This window comes from Rattus rattus, chromosome 6, assembly GCF_011064425.1.
Source record: "Rattus rattus isolate New Zealand chromosome 6, Rrattus_CSIRO_v1, whole genome shotgun sequence".
Taxonomy (NCBI): Eukaryota; Metazoa; Chordata; class Mammalia; order Rodentia; family Muridae; genus Rattus; species Rattus rattus.
Window position 1 is genome coordinate 150951203 of NC_046159.1, and position 22725 is coordinate 150973927.

General features: G+C 45.8%; 2 protein-coding genes across 7 annotated transcripts in view; one reads left to right on the plus strand and one right to left on the minus strand.

Annotated features, from left to right (window-relative positions):
• The first annotated feature begins 177 nt into the window (after positions 1 to 177).
• Positions 178 to 15843, plus strand: Armc10 (armadillo repeat containing 10). Its single transcript, XM_032907079.1, has 6 exons — positions 178 to 453; positions 3684 to 3832; positions 6469 to 6603; positions 8335 to 8511; positions 13380 to 13451; positions 14740 to 15843. The coding sequence occupies exons 1-6, from the start codon at positions 321 to 323 to the stop codon at positions 14992 to 14994; spliced, it is 921 nt and encodes a 306-aa protein (XP_032762970.1). The 5' UTR covers positions 178 to 320; the 3' UTR covers positions 14995 to 15843.
• A 2319-nt stretch (positions 15844 to 18162) lies between these two features.
• Positions 18163 to 22725, minus strand: part of Napepld (N-acyl phosphatidylethanolamine phospholipase D) — a 48326-nt gene continuing 43763 nt past the window's right edge. For all 6 annotated transcript variants that reach the window (XM_032907081.1, XM_032907086.1, XM_032907082.1 and 3 more), the window contains one exon: positions 18163 to 18590. In XM_032907081.1, the coding sequence (XP_032762972.1) occupies positions 18456 to 18590 (135 nt within the window). In that variant the 3' untranslated portion in view covers positions 18163 to 18455. The remainder of the gene's footprint in view (positions 18591 to 22725) is intronic.

Sequence of the window (22725 nt, forward strand, 5' to 3'; positions counted from 1 at the left end):
CAGGACAGGACCCGCGGGGCGAAGTAAAGTGGGAGGCGGGGCATAGCTGGACTGGAGAGTATTGGGGCGGAGCTAGGGGGCGGGACTCAAGCAGGGCGGTCCCTGTCTTGATCCAGGAAAAAGATGCAAGCACTAGGGGCATCCCGCCTGCCTGGTGAAAGGCACCGCAACGAGCAGAGTGGGAGGGCTTCCGACCTCAGCAGGGCGGCTTCCGGAAGGCGGAGCTCCAACCCCATTTCCTTTCTCTGGGCTGGTTCTGGCCCAGCTGCACCTGCGTGTGGCCCTGGCACCCCGGCTCCCTGCAGCTCGGTGGCAGCAGTATGGGCGGCGCGCGGGACGTGGGCTGGGTGGCGGCCGGGCTAGTCCTGGGCGCTGGCGCCTGCTACTGTATCTACCGGCTGACTCGGGGACCGCGGCGAGGCGGGCGCCGACTGCGCCCTTCGCGGTCCGCAGGTGAGGCGATGGGCTGCCCGGCAGGTGGACTGGTTCGAGGTTCGGGAACCACCTCTGGACAGGCTAGATCAGAGGTGCCTTAGACACTCGCGACTGCATGGGGAGGAAGGCTAGAGGTAGACAGCCTGGAAGCCCAGGTTGCCTTGGGTGGGTCCTGAGCCGCTTCCCTGCTCCCACTTCTTTGTTTAAAATAAGGACTGAAAACATCGCCCGAAGTGCCCTATTACTTCCCTCCGGCTTCACAGCCGAGAGCGGAGGTTTCTCCAAGCTAAATAGATTGCTTCTCATTTTAAAGTTTGGGCCTTTGTGTTGTTACCAAAGAGGTGTCCCTTACTGTGTGAGAACGTTCTTAGGGGCCTCAAGTCCAGGTTGAAACTCTGCTCGCTGCTTTATGAAGAAAGGATCCCTGAGGTGCAATTCTGCCAGCACCTGTCTTGGGTGCTGGTACCTTTAAGTCATCCGTAGCATCCCTGCAACATGGGTGTGTGTGTTGGAAATAAAGAACCTCAGCCTACAGGAGACACACCTTCTGAAAGGATCGTTTAGGTCGTGAAAACTGTTGGGAAAACTATTTGAAAGAAAACTATTTGGTCTGCCGACCAAAACCTGCTTTCCTCAAAGGCAGAGAAATGTATTTGTTTCTTTTGTCTCCCCCCCCCCCCCCCCCCCGGGAGCTGGGGACCGAACCCGGGCCTTGAGCTTGCTAGGCAAGCGCTCTACCACTGAGCTAAATCCCCAACCCCCATGTATTTGTTTTTAAATTGAGTAATCATTAAAACATTTTACTGACACCATTACATGTTATCTACTAATGTTATTCCAAAGACAGAATTCTCATCTCCCTGTACCGGGGTCTATGCAAAATAAACAGTAGTTTGCCTTTAAAGCAAGTGGACTCAAATATACCATTTTCCACACGGAGAGTTCAAGCAGTTATTGGTAGGACCTAATTGCCTTTCCCTAGAATGAAAATAAGGCACCATTAAAGGCAGATAGAAAACATGTCTTTGGGTTGTACACCTAGCATTTACTTTTCATAATTTGCACTTCCTGGAAGGGACCAGGAAGAATGGTGGGTTTATATTCCAGCCTTCCATTTCCTTCAGGAAATGCTGTAAGAAAGGGGGCTGCACAGCACCTTTTCCTCTGGTCAGAGGAAAGCAGTTTTTGAAAATGAGCATTTGCCCCTCCAAAGCCTGATTTGTAGGTGTCCCCCCCCCCCGTCAAATATTTCTATACAAGAATAATTTGGTGGTTTTGTTGTTATTGTTGTTGGGATTTTTTTGTTTTTGTTTTTTTGGATGTATCCCTGGCCTGGAACTCACTGCATAGCAGAAAATTTGAATTTCTGATCCTCTTGTCTCCATCTCCTGGGGTTGCTGAGAGCAGGTCAGGGAGGTACTGGGAAGGAAACCAGGGACAGACAACTTTAAAAATAGGTTGCCCATAGCCCCTTCCCAAAGCTCTACCCTTATATTTGAGAGAATCTTTTCTTGCCTTAAACTGTTGAGAAGTGTGTAATTCCCCTTGTGAAGTTTATTGGTCCAGGAGAAGAAGCTGTTGCCCAACTCTAATCCCAGCACTAGCAGGCTGAGGTAGGAAGATCAATGCCGATCTTGGCTAACCTGTCTCCAAAAACAAGTGTATTTTCCAAACAAAGACTGAGACCATTGAAAAAGATGGAAACAGTATCAAATCATTCAACTTGATACAAGAACCTGACTGATACAGTAAAAACTCATCCAATCATTACTAAAGAAAATCTATCAGGGAAATAACATACAGAGGCCTGATGGACATATGTGGAGAATTAATAGTTATTTATTGCATTAATATATTTTTGAAAACTACATATAATATATAAAAGTCATTAAAGTAGTATTTCTGACAACTCCTAACATTAAGAATAGAAGGAAATGTTCCTAAATTGATGGAGAACACTTATCAAAGGCCAAAGGCATAGATACTTTAGTTAAATGTATTTAATATTAAAACACTAATTGCATCTTTATTAAGTTCAAGAATAGGGGAGGTGCTATCGCGGCAAGTCCCGGGCATCTCAACAAGGAAAAAAAAAATCATAGAACTCATCAATACAAAAGGAAGCAAAATTATAGAAAAAGAAAGAAAATTCCGATTTGTAAATGACTCATTTTGAGTGAGAAAAGTGCCAGAGAATCAGCCAAACATTACATATGGTAAGCTATAATAAAACAAGAATTCAATATAAATTTAATTGAAAAGATTTCATTCAGAATAATTTCTAAAACTCGGAATATATCTAGCAGGAACTTGTATGTGAATAAGCCACACAGTGTCACCCTGAAAACGTGACTGAGCTGTTTCCATAGGTTTCTGGCCTTTTAGACTCTTAAAAGGGTCATCGTTACCCCCCTATGTACTGTGCAAAACCAATGCCATAGTTAATCAATGCTCTTTAGGCAAATGTCCAATCAGATAGGTGTACCTGATGTTTAAGGGACAAAATGCTGTCAACATTAGGGCTACATGCTATTTACATGCAGTGTCTAATAGACATAGGTCATGTGACCATTGGCTAGACTTAGATCATGTGACCATTAGCTAGACTTAGATCATGTGGCCATTGGCCAGTACTTGATGGCTGTGGGCCTTTGTTTCCTACAGAGACTCAAAATGATAGTAGTATCTTCCTTCTAGGAATGCCTGAGACTCAAGTGATATAAAAGATGTAAAGTAGTGGCTTGAAGGGATGGCTCAGTGGTTAAGAGCACTGACTATTCCTCCAGAGGGCCTGAGTTCAAATCCCAGCAACCACATGGTGCTCACAACCATCTGTAATGGGTTCTGATGCCCTCCTCTGGTGTGTTTGAAGCCTCTATTTGGCCTGCCTACTCAGAAAAGACTTAATGTTTTCTTTTTTTCTTTATCCTTTCAGACTCTGGCAGAAAGAAAGGCGTAGGCATGCTTTCGCACACACCGCACCTCCCTAGTCCCTCAGTAGTTCCTTCCCCTCCCACGGGCCAGCTTCCTTTGCTGATGCCATCTGCACTCTTAAAGCCGTGGCCTTCCTTCTTCCTCTTCTCCCATCTCCCCCTTCCCAGCAGATGCCAAGATTACAGCTTGCCTGCCCCGGAAATTGTCCCCGAGCTTTAAAAACAAACAAACGACGGTGCCTTAGCATGGAGTATGTGTTTGAGCAATTCACACGTTTAAAAACAAAACACATCACTGGCTTTCCTCTCATGCAGAAGACCTAACGGAGGGCTCCTACGATGCTATCTTAAATGCGGAGCAGCTTGAGAAACTTCTGTACCTGCTGGAGTCAACTGACGACCCCATAATTACTGAGAAAGCCCTGGTCACCTTGGGAAATAATGCAGCCTTTTCCACTAACCAAGTAAGCCTCCTCTCTCAGCGTTAGCGATGGCCCCATACTTAACGCTCAGAGCCTATCCTCGCATGACATGGTCACTTGTGCTCACAACGGTATTTACTTTTCTTTGCTTCAGAAGACCACAGCCAGACAATGACACAGAAAGCAGTTTCTGAGACGCTCAACACCGACATCAGGCTCCTAGTACTTCTGTTCAACAACAAGCAGAAAGGCGTCTTTTACTTAAGTTGAGCAATGCCATCGTAAACCAATGGCAGCATCCAGCATCTAAGTCTATGCTCTAATGAGGCAGCCAGTGTTGGCGGAGGTGTAGATGGCCCTTCAGCCAGGGGTAACCACCAATTAGTGTGGTGGCTGAGACCCAAGAGTACAATTTGAATGTTCTTCCCCCACAGAGCATGAGGGAAAACAGTTTGGGGTTTCTTTCAACAGTGCTTCACACCAATACAGGCTTATTTTAAGCTAAAAAATTGTGAAGGTTTTGCCACTAAAACGTATTAAATGTTTGGGGAAAGACACACATTTAAGGTTATTATACAATATATGCATATATCAGAACGTACAAACTACTCCATTAATGTATATTGCGTATATGTGCGTGCCTACGTGTGTGTGTGTGTGTGTGTGTGTGTGTGTGTGTGTGTGTGTGTGTGTGTGTGTATCAGTTAAAACAAAGGGAGCTAGGTAAGTGGGTAAAGTGCACTGTCCCATGTGAAAACCAGGCTTGGTGCCATGCGCTGTAATCCCAGCATGCACTCTGTAGTTGAACCTAATTAACCCTATTCAGATTGATCCCGGTGGAGACAGACGTGCAGGTTTTCTCCTACCCTTTCCCTGATCTCTCCCTCCTCCTCAGTCCCTTGCCTGGAACTCTTAAAAGTCCCACCTCTGTCTCCCTGCCCAGCCATTGGCCACTGGCAACTTTATTTACCAATCATCTTGGGGCAGGGTCTCTCAGTGTCTTATGTGTGGGCGTGTGGATTCTTGTGCAGTTTTGAGGACCAGATGAATATAATTCAAGCGACATTAGACCAGGTCCACAGCACGCGGTAATCCCAGCCCTAGGGAAGCAGTGACGTGTTGTCCTCAGGGCTCATTGGCTTGAGTGTAGCCTAATCAACAAGCCTCAGGTCCTAATGAGAGACCCAGCATGTGAGCACACATCAAAAGAATAAATAGATAACTAAAAATAAATAAATAAGTAAATGTAAAGTCAGGCCCGAGGAGACAGCTCAGGCCTTACAAACATGAGGATCTGGGTTCAGTGCCCAGAACTCCAACTGAAAAAGCCAGGGGTGGCCCACACTTGTCATCTCAGCGTTGGCAAGGTGGAGACAGAACAGTGATCCCTGAGGCTCCCCAGAGTCGGCCTCATGGACACGGTTGTACACAGTTTACCCATTAGTGATTAGCTTCCAGTCGTCACCGTGCATGGTGTCGCATTTAACCAAGAATGATCTACTCCATTCCCCTGTTTCTTTCATCCTGTCTGTGTGTTGCATGAGTCCCTGTGTGTGTCCACATGGTGCATGCCCGTGAGTGATGTCTGTGCCTACAGAGATCCTCACTCTTGATTGACCAGTGTCTTCAGGGTTTCTACTGCTGTGGAGAGTTACCATGGTAACTCTTACACTGGAAAACACTTCATCGGGGCTGGCTTCCAGTTCAGAGGGTTAGTCCATTATTGTCACAGAAGGAAGCCTGGTGGCACGGCAGGCAGACATGGGGCTGAGAGTTCTACATCAGGACCAGCAGGCAGCAAGCAGGTAGGGAAAGTATGAACCACCAGGCCTGGCTTGAGCATCTGAACGCTCAAAGCTGGCCTCCAGGAGCATACTTTCTCCAGGAAGGCCACACCTACTCCGAGGCCACACCTCCTAAGAGAGCTTCTCCCTATGGGCCTGTGGGGGGTGGGGGCATTTTCATTCAAACCACCACAAACAGCATAGAAAACATCATGTGGAGAAGGATGCGACACTTTACAGAAATCTGTAACAGTTTTCACAGAGGATTAAGTTACTGGCCCCAACTGATCCCACGTGACCCTCATAATAAACATTGTTTCTCAGCCAATATCCATAAATAGTTACTTTCCGATTCTGTGTTTGCTGCTCTCAGCTATGATACACATGCTTTGTTCTGGGTCGGGGCAAGCAAACCTCTAGGTTTCAGCTGGGCATTTGTTTCAGTTTTAAACAGTGATTGTTGACTGCTTGGGGAACCTGAGGCAGGGTGGGTTGGTATATTTTTCTCTTAAAGCAAGTAGAAATGGTTTGAGTACACAGTAAGCTAGCAACCTTAAGTGACTTCCAAGTGTATTACTAACTTTGGCTATTAGATCCAGCAAAAACTCCAATCTTCGAATATAAGAGGTATTCAGAATATTGCATGTCCATACTTAAGTGAGTCCCAGCCGATGAAAGAGCTGTCTCAAAAATAAAAAGGAATGACAGCACACACGTGTACACACACACACACACACACACACACACACACACACACGTTTCTTAAGTCAGAAAACTTTCTGAAAGGAAGATTTGTACCGTTTTTCTCGTGTTAATTTTAGTTGCATTTCTAGATGCGTAAAATCAGTAAAAGGGCTGCGTACTGAAGCCATGGTCCCTTTTTTCCTCTCTTAGGCCATCATTCGTGAGTTGGGTGGTATACCAATTGTCGGAAGCAAAATCAACTCCCTGAACCAAAGTATTAAAGAGAAAGCTTTAAATGCATTAAATAACCTGAGTGTGAACGTTGAAAATCAAACTAAGATAAAGGTAAGTTGTCTGGGATAAACATGCATCAGGTGTCCGATTCAAGGGTCGGCAGTGAAGCTAACAGGGCTTTGTCACCTCACGGGCAACAACTACCTTTAAAGAAACAGAAACTGATTGTGATAATCTTCTTTGCGTTATTCAAAGGGCGATGTCTGTGCCTGCAGAGAGCCGAGCACTGCGGGGCTTTGGTATTTTTATTTTAGCGAAGCACCGCCTATTCTGTAAACATTCTTCTCCATCACCTTCCGGTTGGTTTAATACAGAGCTGAGGGCCTGTCGCAGGGCGGGAGAGGAAAGGAAGGACGCTTGGGCGGAGATGGGAACGCTGGGAAAGATGCGCATGCGCAGGGATTCCCCAGCCGGGCGCCAAGGAGGTCGGACATACGGGCACTGAGTGAGAGGCAACTCCGAGGCTGAGGAAGAGATAACGGGCAGCATGGCCTAGAATCAATGAGTTAATTAAGTAAGACGACCTAGCTGGGAGCTAGCCTTGCTACGGCCTAAGCTTTCATAAACAATAAGCCTCTGTGTCATTACGGGGAGCTGGCGGGTCTCGATAGTCCGACCGTGGAAACTAGAGCAGCGCTATCCCCTAGGTGCCGCCATAGGTGGATTTCTGTTTAATTAAAATAATTAATTAAACTAAATTAAAATGATTAATTAAAATAATTAATTAAAATAGTGAAGCCAGATGTGCAGAGCGCACACCTGCCGAAAGGTATAAAGGAAGAAACCAAGCAAACACAACTCGGTGCAAAACAGAGACGCAGACAGGGCGTTACTTTTGATCTAAGTAAGCTGAGGAAAAATAAGCCCTTCTTAAGGTCACGAGGAGAAAACAAATCCACAAGAGAGTGGGTAGAAGACGAAGAGAAGCAACTGATGGGAGGTGATTGTTAGAGTCAAACATCCGGTCCACCCGACGCAGGTTCCAATTGTTACAGTCAGACGTCCAGTCCACCCGGCGTCGGTTTCACCCTCACACCAACCAGTGCCGCTTTTAAAGGATAGAGATACAATAAACTGTGACCAAAGAGAAAGAGTTGGCTCCTGCGTGTAATTTAGAGCTTAAACACTTGATCTCTGCGTCCTTACTGTCACACGGCCACATCTGTGGTGGCATGGGTGCATTTGGAGTGTCTCACAGATGTCAGTGATGTGTATTGGACAGTTAGTTGATCGTTTCTTGGTACTTGAAATGAGGACTTTTTTTTTTTCTTGCATTTTGTAATTTTCGATGGATTTAGTAATTTTTTTCCAATCTGGAAACTCATGCATGAGACATAAGTACTACCAAAATGCTTCATTGTCACCATTGGGGGCTAACAGCAGTGTGGAGTCACTCACACTCACGCATAAGCGCATGCACTCACGTCACTGCATAAGAGCAGTCTTGAGCTAAATGTAGGCCTTTGATTCTCAGCACAATGCCAGGTTATTAACAAAGGCAACTCTAAATAGAATGCTCACCAAAGTTGGAGGGCCAAACACAAATGCCATATTTTTCTGAAGAACCCATTCATCCTGAGCAGTCAACCCTACTCTGCTACGCAGAAAAGCAGCCGCTTGGGGTTGGGGATTTGGCTCAGTGGTAGAGTGCTTGCCTAGGAAAAGGCCCTGGGTTTGGTCCCCAGCTCAAAAAAAGAATTAAAAAAAAAAAAAAAAAAAAAAGCAGCTCAGCAGAAGTTTCCGAGAGCTGGAGTGGCTCAGTGGTTTCTCTCTTGCCTTCAGATATACGTCCGTCAAGTCTGTGAGGACGTCTTTGCTGATCCCCTGAACTCTGCGGTGCAGCTGGCTGCACTGAGGCTGCTGACAAACATGACGGTCACCAATGACTACCAGCACCTGCTCAGCAACTACATCACCGGCCTGCTCCACCTGCTCCTTATCGGAAACGGAAGCACCAAGGTAGGGTGCATGGCACTGGGTCTCTGGAGAGCTGTTGCGTCAGACTTACTGAGATTGAATTTCCGGTCCTCGCGCGGCGGCGTGCACCTTTAATCCCAACACTCCAGAGGCAGGCAGGTTTCTGTGAGTTGGAGGTCTGCCTAGTCTGAGTAATGAGTTCCTGAGAGGAAAATAGACATATGAAATAACAGACCGTATTGCTTCTATCCCTAATACTGAATTGCAGAATCCGTTTGTGGCCAACCCGTGCTGTGTTCCTTGCCTCAGGTGGGTGGCCATTTTCTGAGAATCAGTAAAATGATGTTCTTCTGGGATCCCTGGCATCGCTACCCAGAAGTAGGGAGTAAAAGGATTCTGAGGAACAGCGACAGGAAGTTTATGTTTGGATCCACCGGTTTCTAAGATTCTGTTTTATTCGTTTGTTTTCTTACTCCTCCCCAGCTCCCTGCCCCCACTTAGCCTGCTCCTCCCCAGTACTCCTTCCTCTCTCCCTTTTCCTGTCGCATGCAGTTCATTGAGGCACATGTGGAGGTCAGATGACAGCTCGCAAGGGTCATTTCCCTCCGTCCAGCAAGTGGCCCCACTGATTGAACTCAGGTTCTCAGGCTTGGTGGCGGGAGGCCCTTTGCCTACTAAGCCTCTTAGCAGCCCTGTTTTAGTTATTTTTTTTAAAAGGTTTTATTTGTGTTTTTATTAGTGTATATGTGTTTATGATAGGGGTGTGTGTGTGTGTGTGTGTGTGTGTTTTTATGGTGGATGTGTGTGTTTATAGTGTGTGTATGTTTATGATGGATATGTGTGTGTGTGTTTATGGTGGATGTGTATATTTATGGTAGATGTGTATGTGTGTGTGTTTATGGTAGAAGTGTATATTTATGGTAGATGTGTATGTGTGTGTTTATGGTAGATGTGTGTATGTGTGTGTTTATGGTAGATGTGTATATGTGTGTGTGTGTGTTTATGGTAGATGTGTATATGTGTGTGTGTGTTTATGGTAGATGTGTGTATGTGTGTGTGTGTTTATGGTAGATGTGGGTGTGGATGTATGTGGCTTATAGTGGATATGTGTGTGTGTTTATGGTATGTGTGTGTATATGTATGTTTATGGTAGATATGTATGTGTGCTTATGGATATGTGTATGTGTGTTTATGGGATGTGTGTGTGTTTATGGGGTGGGTGTGTGTGTTTATGGTGGATATATATGTGTGTGTGTGTTTATGGGGTGTGTATGTTTATGGGGTATGTGTTTATGGGGTATGTGTGTGTTTATGGGGTGTGTGTGTGTTTATGGTATGTGTGTGTATGTTTATGGTATGTGTGTGTGTTTATGGTATGTGTGTGTGTTTATGGTATGTGTGTGTGTTTATGGTATGTGTGTGTGTTTATGGTGGATGTGTGCATGAAGCATATGGGAAGTTAGAGGGCATCTTTGTGGAATTAGTTTTCTCTTTTGGCCTTTACATGGATTTGGAGGATCAAACTCTTGGGCTGGCCTCAGTCTCACTGTAGTAGAAGCTGACCTTGGCCTCCTCATCCTCCTGACACTTCTGAATGCACTGCCTTGCCTGGCTTTGTATCATCCTGAAGATGGAACCCAGGCACGTTCTCCGCAGCTGTGCTGTCCCCAACCCTCCATTACCCTCGTCACAGGATGGTTTGGCCCAGCCTTTATCTGTTGAAGTCCTCCTACACCACAGTCATGTGGTGTTGAGAGAATCAGATCAGGAAGGCTTCATTCGTCCAGCTGTACAAATGTAGGAGGCAGCAGAGTGATGCTGGCCGGCAAGACCTCAGGAGACACCTCAGAAAGTCTGAGTAAATCTCCTGTAGTAAATTCTTATCGCCGTGTTTTTAAAGCACACAGTACTATGTAGATTAGCTAGTCGTAATGGTGAACTTGTGTTCTCGCAGACAATTCAAAGCAACATGCATGGGTATTTGTACTGGATATGGTTTTATTTTTTTTTTATTTTTATTTTTTTCTTTTTCTTTTTTTCGGAGCTGGGGACTGAACCCAGGGCCTTGCGTTTGCTAGGCAAGCGCTCTACCACTGAGCTAAATCCCCAACCCCTTGGTTTTATTTTTAAATTTATTTATTATTTGCATATATGATAGGAGGAATCTCTGATATCATCAGTACTTCTGGGGGTGCCTCACTGTAGTCTAGTGCTTCAGAGGTGTTTGTATGTAGGTTTTCTACATTTCCTGTAGCCCGGGTTATTTGGGTCTGGTCCAAGACATACCCAGGCATTCAAAATTAAATATAGGAGTTAGCCCAGCTCCAGCCTGTTTCCTGCCCTTCTGCGTCTCTCTCCCCAGTGAAAGATGACTTCAGCATTTTAGGACCTAGGAAAATGCCTTCCCTCTGTGCTTTAATGTGACTACTCTGTGCAAATCCTCTCCCTTGACTGTCTCTGCAGCTGCTTTACCCAGAACCCCGGAGGAACTCTAACCCAGTTCAGAGGCAAGCAATTGTATGTGGATGTGTGTGCGCCTCAGGTCTGGTTGATGCAGTCTACTACGTTTTAAAAGATGAATTGTGTTCTTTTGTCATATTCTTCCATCACACCCACCACATTGCCTAGAATTTTTCTAGGTTAGGAAATTAAACCTTTGGTGGGAGCCTGGCCACCCGTTATGACGTCGTTTCTCCATAAGAGCTGAGGGTAGAGTTCTAACTTGCAAATGCGCTTTCTCATAGTCAGCCATTTGTCCATGCCCGTCGTGGATCTTCCTCAGGGTGCCCTGGAGTAACCTTTAAAGGTCACTGTGCGTGCACCACTGACCCAACGAATACACAGTCCTGGGAAGTGTTTGCTCTCTGCAGGGAGCACTGACAGCGTGAATGTCCTGGGTCACCACAAGGTGGCGCCTGTGGCAAGAACGAGGGAAGAACCAGAATTGAAATGTTTCACTGTAGTCCATAAGTGTGTTTAATCTGTAGAGGACAGCAGGTCACATTTCAGACACCAACCAGCCGTTGCCCTTGCTGTCTCTGGTTGATTATGGGCGGACCTTTGGAGTTTACACAGGTCCGTCTCCTAGGTCCAAAGCTGTTTGTTGCGTTTTGCTCGTGTTTCTCTGCTCCAGGCCCCACTGACTTTACAGACAGGCACTTTACTTCTTAGACTGGCCGGACAGCATCATGCCAGCTGAGATGTCCCAGTCGCTCTCAGGGGGCACTGAAGGGTCAGAAGTCACTCTGGCTGTCCTAAGAGTCCGTAATGTCCCTAGAAGCCCCTGCCTGAAAAGACACGATCCTGCATACACTGGTTGGCGGGATCCCACTCTGGGGCAGGATGGGCCTCTGGCATTGGCAGAATCCCCACTGTGGGTCTAGATGGTGGAACTCTAGCATCGTGGCTTTTGTCTTTACCTCGTTCTCGTCACTGCTTGGCGTTTTACCATGACCGCGTGTTCATTTTATTAAACTTAGAAGATGGTAGAAATGAGGTAACCCAAAGCTTTCCCACCTTCACTTTAAGTTCTCGTGTGACGAAAGGAGTTCTAGGCGTACAGTATGATGCAATGTTCTAGGTCCAAGGGAGACCTTGGTAGGGTGGTGCTTGCCTTGCCCAGGGGACCCCTAGGTTTGATCCCCATCAGCCTCTCCCCCAGAGTTCTGTGGTCAGTATGTATTGCCTGTTTAATAAGCTATAAAAATGTGCATTCTGGTTCCTTCCTGGGTTTAGTGAGAAGTGGCGGTGGTGTTTCTCCTCGGCTTTAGTACCCTCGGTCTCCTCCCTTTCACTTCAGCTGTCTCGTGGGAAAACGTAGGCTAGTGTTTTACAGAGAGACATCCTGGGCGAGAGGTAGCTCAGCGCTTAAGAGCATGTGTTGTCCTGGCCAAGGACCCAGTTCTAGTTCCAAGCACTCACATGACCATTGGTAACTCCAGTTCCAGAGGCTCCAGTGCCCTCTTCTGACCTCTGCAGGCACTATACACACACGGTGCATGTGCATATATGCAGTCAAAAAGACTCATACACGTAAGTCTAAACACTTTAAGGCATTCTAATTATTACTAATTTTTCAGAGATAAGAACACTAGCATTTTAACTAGCTATTAAATAGTTTTAATACCACTTCCCATTTAAATGATCATAAAACATTTTTCACGTTTGAAAAGGACCACCTCCGAGATTCATAGTAACCTAGTAGAAGAAAGGATCCTGGTGTTTAGTCATGGCGACCAAACTGTTAGAGAATTCTGACGACTCTCATGAGAACTGAACTAAGCTTAGGAGAGGTTTCTGTTGTTTCAGAGACCACATTCTCCCTCCCAACACTCATGAGGAAGATGATGTAAGAGCTGGAGGGATGGTTCTACGTGTGAAGTGTTTGTCAGACAGACATGAGATCAGGAGTTCAGATCCCAGTACCCTGGGATGCGGTGTGGGTGGCCTGTCTGTAGCCCCAGCACAGGACTGTGAGATGGGGTCCCTAACACAAGGTGGCCAGACTAGCTGAATTGGTGAATTCTGGGTTCAAGTGAGGACCATGCTTCGGTGAAGAGCGGGCAAGGAGACGCTGGCCTCCCCATGCACATACATATGAGCATGCGTACACACATGTACAAACAGGGGAGAAAGGATGATTTAACACATAGCAGACTCACAGTACAGAGAAGACATTTGCTAAGTTCTTGCCGTCTCCCCAACAGTTGAGCCAGAGAAGTGAGGTTTAGATGGCACTGATGCTGAAGGCCTCTCTGAAAGCGGTGCCGAGCGTTAGAGGAGCCAGAGAGTCCATGGAGAGGATGGCTTTGAGGTGCACAGGAGTTTACGGGGCAGTGGGGCGGGAGGATGGCTTCCTTGGGAGAAGGGTCATGCTTGCCCATCCAGTAAACCCAGTGTTCTGTTGGCAGGTTCAGGTTTTGAAGCTGCTTTTGAATTTGTCTGAGAATCCAGCCATGACAGAAGGACTACTGAGTGCTCAAGTAAGTAGATTACCCACCTTGTTCATAAGTGCACACATACATAGATTACCTACCTGGTTTATAAGTGCACACATCCATAGATTACCTACCTGGTTCATTAACACACACATACATAGATTACCTACCTGGTTCATTAACACACACATACATAGATTACCTACCTGGTTCATTAATGCACACATCCATAGATTACCTACCTGGTTCATAAGTGCACACATACATAGATTACCTACCTGGTTCATTAATGCACACATCCATAGATTACCTACCTGGTTCATTAACGCACACATACGTAGATTGCCTACCTGGTTCATTAATGCACACATACATAGATTTTTTGACAAATAAATCTGGAAAAGTTTGTCCAAAAACATTCACAGGAATTATATCTGAAGATGAGTATTAAGCATATTTTGTTTTTTAAAACTTCTCTGTGACACCAGTAAACTTTCCATCTCTGCCCAATTTGCAGTGTATTTCTGCATTTAAAATTTGGTTTGTTTTGTGCACATGTATGTACCTCAGCATCCGCTGAAACAACAGTGTTGAGTCCCCTATGTGCGCTCCATGCTGAGCTGAATGCCCACCAGTGAGTACATAGTGTTCCCGTGGAACTGCAGAGAAGCAGCCATGTAACAAACTAGCAGGATTGTTGAAAACACGTAACAAATCATTGAAACAGTCCCTGTGCTCTAAAGAAGTCCAAGGGTGTGGGGGTGACTTGAGAAACTGTGTGTGTGTGCGTGTGTGTGTGTGTGTGTGTGTGTGTGTGTGTGTGTGTGTGCATGTGTCTGTGTCTGTCTCTGTGTGTGTGTCTGTGTCTGTCTCTGTGTGTGTGGCTGTGTGTGTCAGTGTGTGTGTCTGTACTGTGTGTGACTATGTGTGTCTGTGTGTCTGTGTGTGTGTGTGTGTGTGTGGCTGTCTGTCTCTCTGTGTGTGGCTGTGTGTGTAGTGTGTCTGTGTGTCTGTGTGTGTGTGTCTGTGCAGTGGGGGGGGCTGTGTGTGTCCCCATTCCCCAAACTCTGTGTGAGCTGTAATACTGGTTGAACTAATGAGTTCTTACAAAAACTGGATAGATCTAAAATGTTTGGTTTCCTAAATAGCTACACTCTGGAGTTCCAAGGAAATCTTAGTTTTCTTCTAATAAAATCTCTTTCACTTATAAGATGGAATAAAAATTGCACGTGTGTGGTAGGGGTTGAGGTTGCTTGCCTGGGGTCAGACTTGTACAGTGTTAACTGGTGGATGCTGTTTCAAAATAGGACGATGACACTGTTTCCTCTCTCAGGTGGATTCTTCATTCCTTTCCCTTTACGACGGCCAAATGGCAAACGAGATTCTTCTTCGGGCTCTCACGCTGTTTCAGAATATAAACAACTGCCTCAGAGTGGAAGGCCGGTTAGCTAATCAGCTTCCTTTTGCTAAAGGGTCATTGTTTTCCCTGTTGTATGGAGAAGAGTGTGCCCAGAAAATGAAGGCATTAGCTTGTCACCCTGATGTGGATGTGAAAGAGAAGGCTTTAGCAATAAAGCCAAAATTCTGATGGGTTGCTCCTGTTTTTATCAAAGAGTCAAGAGAGTGATGTGGAATTAAGTCAGCACACGGGAACTTAGACCTTCCTTTAAAAGGCTTCTTTCAGCTGATGGGAGTTAAACCATAAAAGTGGGTGTGAGCAGCTCTAATCCAACATGATGTTCAAACTGTTAGGTTTGGAGTGGTTCGGATTTGGGGTTTGGGGATTGAATAGTCTGGAACCTTCAGAGGACGTGAATCACTTCTGGGGCAAGCGTCGAGTTATGATGGTGGATGGATTGCCACGCTCTAAGGGATTACTTTGAAGGCTTCTACTGCTATTCAATGAAGACGAGGGGCTGTACTGAAGAGACTCACTGAGGTATTTAATCGTATTCCTGACATGAAGTGAGTGGCCTTCCTCCACAGTCCTAACTCCTGGGAGTGATTTGCGGTTGCTCAGTGTAAGGTGCTGATTGAAGACAGAAGTGCCACAGCCAGGGCTGTGTGCCTCAAAGCAGTGAGTCCGGCAAGCTCGAGGCCACCGCCACCCCCACCGCTCTGCCTGCAAGTCCGCGTTCACCGTAGACTCTGCCGGCATTGTTTCTGATCAGTGACACTGAACTCCCTCCACCGGTGCACAGAGCGTTTCTAGAATGATCCGTATGTAAAACTCCTGGGCGCGGGACTGGGACCTGGGTGCGTGGATTCCTTTGTGTGCCTATTTCTACCGTTTGGATTTTTACTGAGCATAAACTGTATAATTTTTTTAATAAAAAGGAAAATGGCAAGGTGGACATAATCTCTTCCCCTCATGGATGTGATTTTACCAAATTTCATCACATTTTACTTGACTAATACATGAAATGTGTTGACTTTTTTTCCAGTTTGTTTTATTCGTGTGAGTGTTTTGCCTGCGCACACGTACGTATGTGCGCAAGGTCAGAAGAAGGCGTTGCGAGTTGAGTGGGGGGTGTTTGTGGGCCACCATGTGGTGCTGGCAACTGAACCCAAGCTCCAGTGCTCCCCCCGCTGAGCCAGGTCTCTCAGCCCCTATAGACACTTTCAGCTATCTTTTCAAGTACTTCCATAATATTTATTTTATTTAGACAGTAGAGTAGACAGTTTTACACTGTATGTTAGACTAACAAGATTTTCTTCAAAATTTATTTTCACTTTACACATATAGCCTTTGAAATGTAGATTAGAAAAATAAAGTGGAAACCATTCACTAGGGTGTTTGTGGTAGAGAGATGTGATGCACTTCACAACACATGGAACCTAACATGTAAACAAACAAAAACCATGAGGAAGCCTAAAAACAAACAAGGCAGGCCCAGTTCAATCCGGGGACCTGAACACAAATCACGTTCACGAGGAAGGCCTCGAACCGTAGGTGTGGACACACAAGCAGTGCCGAGGCCGTTCACGGAGCAACACTTAAGCTACATCAGTTGCTTAAGAGAATTTTCAGTATGGCTTACAGTAACACAATGGCTACAGTGGCACCCAGTGGAGCTGTGGGCCCAAGGCTGGCACCCCCGGCCCTAGGGTCCAGATTCTTGTCTGCATGCAGTGGGGAGCTGATGCTTGCCCGGTTTCCCTGAAGCTGGCTTTAAGTGGAATCTTGTGCTTTAGTGCCTCAGTGCCGCGTTCACTACACACGCAGTGTGACAGCACACATTTCCCGACTGATGTGAACATTTTATATAAAAATACTACATTCTGACGACCGCTTGCATTGGCTCTTCCCCTCTCAATCAAGTCACAAGGTAAGTGGTGTCCGGACAGGAGCAATGCATCATGGGAAGTATTGCTCTTCAGCTGTCTACTGTGCTGGTCTATATCAGAGTGATATCTTAAGTTTTCTCCCTTGGATTTCTAAAGTGCTTGAAAAAAAGAATTATTCTCTGCCTTCGGAGGTAGGTTAACTTGTCCTCTTGTGCATGGCGATATTGGGTCCACACGTAAGTTACATATTGTGGGGTAATCAGGTCCACGAAGGGATGGACGAAATTCTGATGATAGGCCAAGGTGGCATGCATCACCCATGCAAATGCATCGAATTACTGAGTATTCCCTATACAATGTTTGACATAGAGAAAACGTGTTTTGTACCATTGGTCTAGAAGACTGAATGCCCTAATACCCCGGCAGCTCACTTCCTCGAGGCTCATAACAAACCTGTGAGTGCAGAGGCATGCTGGGACAAAGACTCTGTTCAGCAGACCCCATAGTCTTAAAAAGACAACAACCAGGTATTTCACAATGGCTTACTAAAGGTACAATTGTGCTTATAGGTCATTTAATATAAAAATATATATACCACCTCCAAGTCATGTAAAACATACTTATAAATCGTACCGACATATCTGGGGTTGGAGCTGAGAGCAGGAAAGAGAATGTGTATAGAGGAAGTAGGAAGGGAAATAATTCCGGTGCGTGCTGTATTCACATTTAGGCTCTACGCTCTCCTCTGGGAGATACCTTAGTTACAGCTGTGCTTGGCAGAAAGTCTGCCTTTGAAATTAAACCCTTGCTCTAAGTCTCAAACCCACTCTTCCCTTCCCTGCCGATCGGCCTCAACCTGGGAAGTGCAGCTGTGTAGATGATGCCCTCTTAGAAATGTAAGTACTCTGTGCTCATGGCTGCACAAAAATGTGAATGCCTGGGGCCAAAGAGCTGCTTTTCACCATAGTTAAAACGACAATTTTATGCAATGTATATCTGACCACAATAAAAAAAATCTATTTTAAAAAACAATAAATTTAGTCCTAACACCTATGTTCTTATACTTAACAAAATAAAATCACTTAACATTTGGCATGTAAGCTAATGTTTCCTCCTCTCACTTGTGGCTCCAGTTGGCCTTGAACTTGTCACCTGCCTGCTTTATCCTTTGGAGCACTAGGCTGCAGATGTGCATCACCATGACCAGCAGTTAGTCACCGTGAGGAGGGCAAGCTTATCATGTGACTATAAGAGTGTGCGTGTGTGTGTGTGTGTGTGTGTGTGTGTGTGTGTGTGTGTGGGGGGGGGGGGGGGGGGTGTGGGGGGGGGTGTGTGTGTGTGTGTGTGTGTGTGTGGGGGTGTGTGTGTGTGTGTGTGTGTGTGTGGTGTCTGTGTGTGATCTCGGTAGGTAAAGCTTGACAGACCTTTCTAGAAAGCCCTGAATAGAAAAAGAAATAGAACTGTAATGTCAGTTTTTCACAACCTCAGAAATTTTACTGCCACTAAAATAGAGTGTTCTGATAAAAAATAAGATTTTGCAATGTCTGTATCATTGGTATGATTTTTTTTAAAGTCCATATTGGACAGTTTCTTAAATAGCCCATCCCTAGACTCCCACAGTTTATGTAAGCAAATCTTATCAATTGGCAAGTTATGATACAGAACAAAACACACACTTGCGGAAATTGTTTCCTCGCGGAAAGTGTCGTAATATTTGTTACTTTCTTAGTCTTTTCATGCTTCCACTGAAAATTCCGACCTTCATGTTTCCTCAAAGGCTTTATCATCGGTATTCAAGTATCGTGACTCTCCGTGCTTCAGGATGAAGAAGTCTTCACTCTTGAGTCCATATCTCTCTAGAGCTTCATTCAGTTTCACCGGTGGCTCTAAGTAATGCTGGCAGAGATGGGAAGAAAAGGAAAACTTAGCATCCAGATACCTGACAGCTACTCCAAACAAGCACTCACACTAAACACACTAAAAGTTGCCACATAAAACAATTCCCTTTCTTTTAAGTGAACCATTAGCAAACCAGACAAACACGTCTCCTCACCCAACTGAAGCCACTTACGAAGTCACTAAAACTATCGAGTGCTGGACAGAAATAAGTCCATCCAAATGTCCGTGTGTACATGTGTGCCTGCCACCTTGCGCCGGTGACATTAGAATACACAAAATCTGTTCCCGATCTCATGGTACGATTTCACTGTAGCTGGAATCAGTACCGGGGAATGATACTAGGGACCGGATGTGAGCATTGAGCATGTGGGACGCTGTACATCTGCGTTTGTGTGGACAAGCACTGATTTTTGGATGAAGACAGGTGTTACCCACAAAGCCCCCCATGAACAAACCGTGTCAGGATGAAGGTGGCCCTCGAGAACAGACCCTGCAGTGCAGTCTCCTGACTGCCTGCATTTCCACAGTGATTCTAGCACCATGAAACATGGCGCAAAGCATGCTTCAGAAGGTTTTTTTGCACACTTGAATATTGTGTCTTGGCAAAATGTCCTCGCAGGTAAAGATCCCAGATGTCCCCCTCCTGGGCCCAGTGAGATCCCCAGACCACGTGGTATATGCATAGAACTGACCCTCTCTGACCACTACATTCATACTGTGGCACGTGCTCCGTACAAACACACAGTGTAAATTATTTTGAAAGGACTTAAATGTAGAATAAAATTGTTATTATAAAGAAATGTAAAGTATGAAGGTAAACAGTTCCGCCCATGAAGGGATGGAGAGATGGCTCGACGGCTAAGAGCACTGGCTGCTCTTCTACAGGACCCAGGCTCAATTCTTACCGCCCCATGGTGGCTCACTTCGCTTTGGAACTACAGTCCCAGTGAGTCCAATGCCCTCCTCTGGCCCTCTTGGGCACCAGGCACACGTGGTACACAGACATATATGCAGGCAAAACATTCATGCACATAAAAACAAATAAAAAAAACCCAGAAAACTAGAGAATCGTAATGTGGTAAAAAGAACAAACTAAGAAGAAATGTATAACTACACTGCCAGAGGTACAAGCACACTAATAATTAAATAATTTATGTAAATTCTTAAGAGAATTTCATACGTGTGTACAGTCCACTTCAATGACATCCACTCCTTATCCCCTCCCTCACCTCTCCCAGGCCCCATTCCAACTTCACTCCTTTTTTGAAGTTATTTCCCTTCTGACCTAAATCTCTATGCTATACAATAGTTTGTTTCTAGTTCATTTGAAGTTTCTTTTTTTTTTCCTACCTAATTACAAAGGGCTGTAGCATTTAAAAAACAAGTCAAAGCCTCTGAACCAATCACCAGTGGGGAATGCGTCCCCCACTTCTATGAGGACTACCTTCTAGGCACCTACAGAGTGTGCCAGCTAGTGAAAAAGTCTTTACCTTCTAATAGAGACAGACACAAAGGGAAATAAAGTATCTGAGGGGTTACTCTGTTCTGGGGTGGGGGGAGGGGAGGTGTGCTGGATATGAAGTCTACTTTAAAGACCATCTCAGGGGCCCTTCCAAGAAAGTCCCCTCTAAGTGTACACCAAATATCCTGGGCTGCTCAGGGCATGGCGGGCAAGCATCAGGCTGAGGTTTTCACCCAAACATGAGGCTCCCAGGTCACGCCATGTCATGATTTGATTCAAATTGCAAAGGTCACTGTCTCTATAGAGATGAGCAGACTTTACATGGTGATGTGTGGAATGAAGGCCAAGCTGTCTATGAGGGTCAGGAGGGAGGTGGTTCTGGCTACATGAGGAGACAGCTTATATGTAAATACGGTGGGGCCTTGGCTGGGAGGAGGATCTGATCTAGAAAGGTGAATGAAGGAAGACAGTAGGAAGAGTAAGAGACCCGAGAAAAGGGACGGGCTCTTTCACCAATCCCCAGTAGACATTCCCCAGTGGCTGAGAGTCCAAACTTTAGACACAACTAATAAATCCCCAGTAAAGACTGCCTGCACAGCAATTACACTAGCATCCCAGACAGGAATAAAACAGCCAATGAACCAAGGGTAAAGCCAGAAGTATGCCTTCAATCTTTATAACCTTCTAATGCCTCCATCTACTGGGCCATCTGTCCAGCCCCAAGCACATCTTCCTGAATGTCTGCACTTGAAATCTGCCCTTGGTGTTTACTGCTTCTTAATACTGAGTCACCCTGACGCTGGCTTAACCTGCAATTCTTTTCTGTGGCTTACAGTCCCAGCTACATGAGTCAAGGTCTCTAGAAACAACTCCTCAGACTGCCCAGCCACGAGTGCTGGGCTGCTACTCCTGCGTGCAGGACTGGGTCAGGCCTGCTGCCCGCAACACTCCATCCTCACCGGGAGAGATGAGATAACCAACAAAATATAAAAGCCAGGAAACTCTTCTTGGGGCTTAACATGTAATGTGGGTATTTTCCTCCCTGTTTATTGCCCATCTGGGGCTACGTTAGAGGGTCACTGACAGCATTCAACTACTAAATAACTTGGCGTTCCAGCCTATTTGATCACACTACGAATCCCAAGATTGTGGACTGTGTTATTTACTGAAAAAGCCTTTCTAGTTGTGGTGTGGCTCAGCCTTAGCACACACCTCTAATCCCCCTGGCTGGAATACAGACACACCCTCAGCACACACCTCTAATCCCAATGAGGGTAAAGTTAGTCTGTAGAAGGAAGCACCTGGTTTGAAAGTGATGTCTAGGAAGTCCCACACCCTCGGATCCCGGCCCGCAGCAGCTCTCTGCTCCCAGACCCCGTGGGAGAGAGACCTCACCGCCTGGTCTGTTGGGCACTCCTGAGGCTGCAGAGCGGAAGAGACCACCAACACTGCCCACCCCTGCCCACATCCCTGGCCCAAGAGGAAACTGTATAAGGACTCTGGGTTCCTGTGGGGGAGGGCCCAGGAGCAGCAGGACCCCTGCCTGAGACACCGACGGAACCTGAAGGTAACAGACCGGATAAACAGTTCTCTGCACCCAAATCCTGTGGGAGGGAGAGCTAAACCTTCAGATAGGCAGACACGCCTGCGAAACCAGAAGAGACTGCACTCTGCACACATTACTGATTCCAGAGGAAAACACCAAACTCCATCTGGAACCCTGGTGCACAGAGGCTCCCGGAAAGGGCGCACAGATCTTCCTGGTTGCTGCCGCCGCAGAGAGCCCGTGGGCAGCACCCCGAGTGCGAACTTGAGCCTCGGGACCACAGGTAAGACCAACTTTTCTGCTGCAAGTGACCTGCCTGGTGAACTCAAGACACAGGTCCACAGGAACAGCTGAAGACCTGTAGAGAGGAAAAACTTCACGCCCGAAAGCAGAACACTCTGTCCCCATAACTGACTGAAAGAGAGGAAAACAGGTCTACAGCACTCCTGACACACAGGCTTATAGGACAGTCTAGCCACTGTCAGAAATAGCAGAACAAAGTAACACTAGAGATAATCTGATGGCAAGAGTCAAGCGCAGGAACCCAAGCAACAGAAACCAAGACTACATGGCACCATCGGAGCCCAATTCTCCCATCAAAACAAACATGGAATATCCAAACACACCAGAAAAGCAAGATCTAGTTTCAAAATCATATTTGATCATGGAGGACTTCAAGAAAGTCGTGAAGAACTCCCTTACAGAAACACAGGAAAACATTAATAAACAAGTAGAAGCCAACAGAGAGGAATGGCAAAAATGGCTGAAAGAATTCCAGGAAAACATAAATAAACAAGTAGAAGCCTATAGAGAGGAGTCACAAAAATCCCTGAAAGAATTCCAGGAAAACACAATCAAACAGTTGAAGGAATTAAAAATGGAAATAGAAGCAATCAAGAAAGAACACATGGAAACAACCCTGGATATAGAAAACCAAAAGAAGAGACAAGGAGCTGTAGATACAAGCTTCACCAACAGAATTCAAGAGATGGAAGAGAGAATCTCAGGAGCAGAAGATTCCATAGAAATCATTGACTCAACTGTCAAAGATAATGTAAAGCGGAAAAAGCTACTGGTCCAAAACATACAGGAAATCCAGGACTCAATGAGAAGATCAAACCTAA

Bases quoted from the DNA above. Each gene is read 5' to 3' on its own strand.
- Armc10 (XM_032907079.1), top strand. From the start codon at position 321: ATGGGCGGCGCGCGGGACGTGGGCTGGGTGGCGGCCGGGCTAGTCCTG. The intron at 454-3,683 runs GTGAGGCGATGG...CCTCTCATGCAG, and splicing joins GCGCCCTTCGCGGTCCGCAG to AAGACCTAACGGAGGGCTCC. The intron at 8,512-13,379 runs GTAGGGTGCATG...TTCTGTTGGCAG, and splicing joins TCGGAAACGGAAGCACCAAG to GTTCAGGTTTTGAAGCTGCT.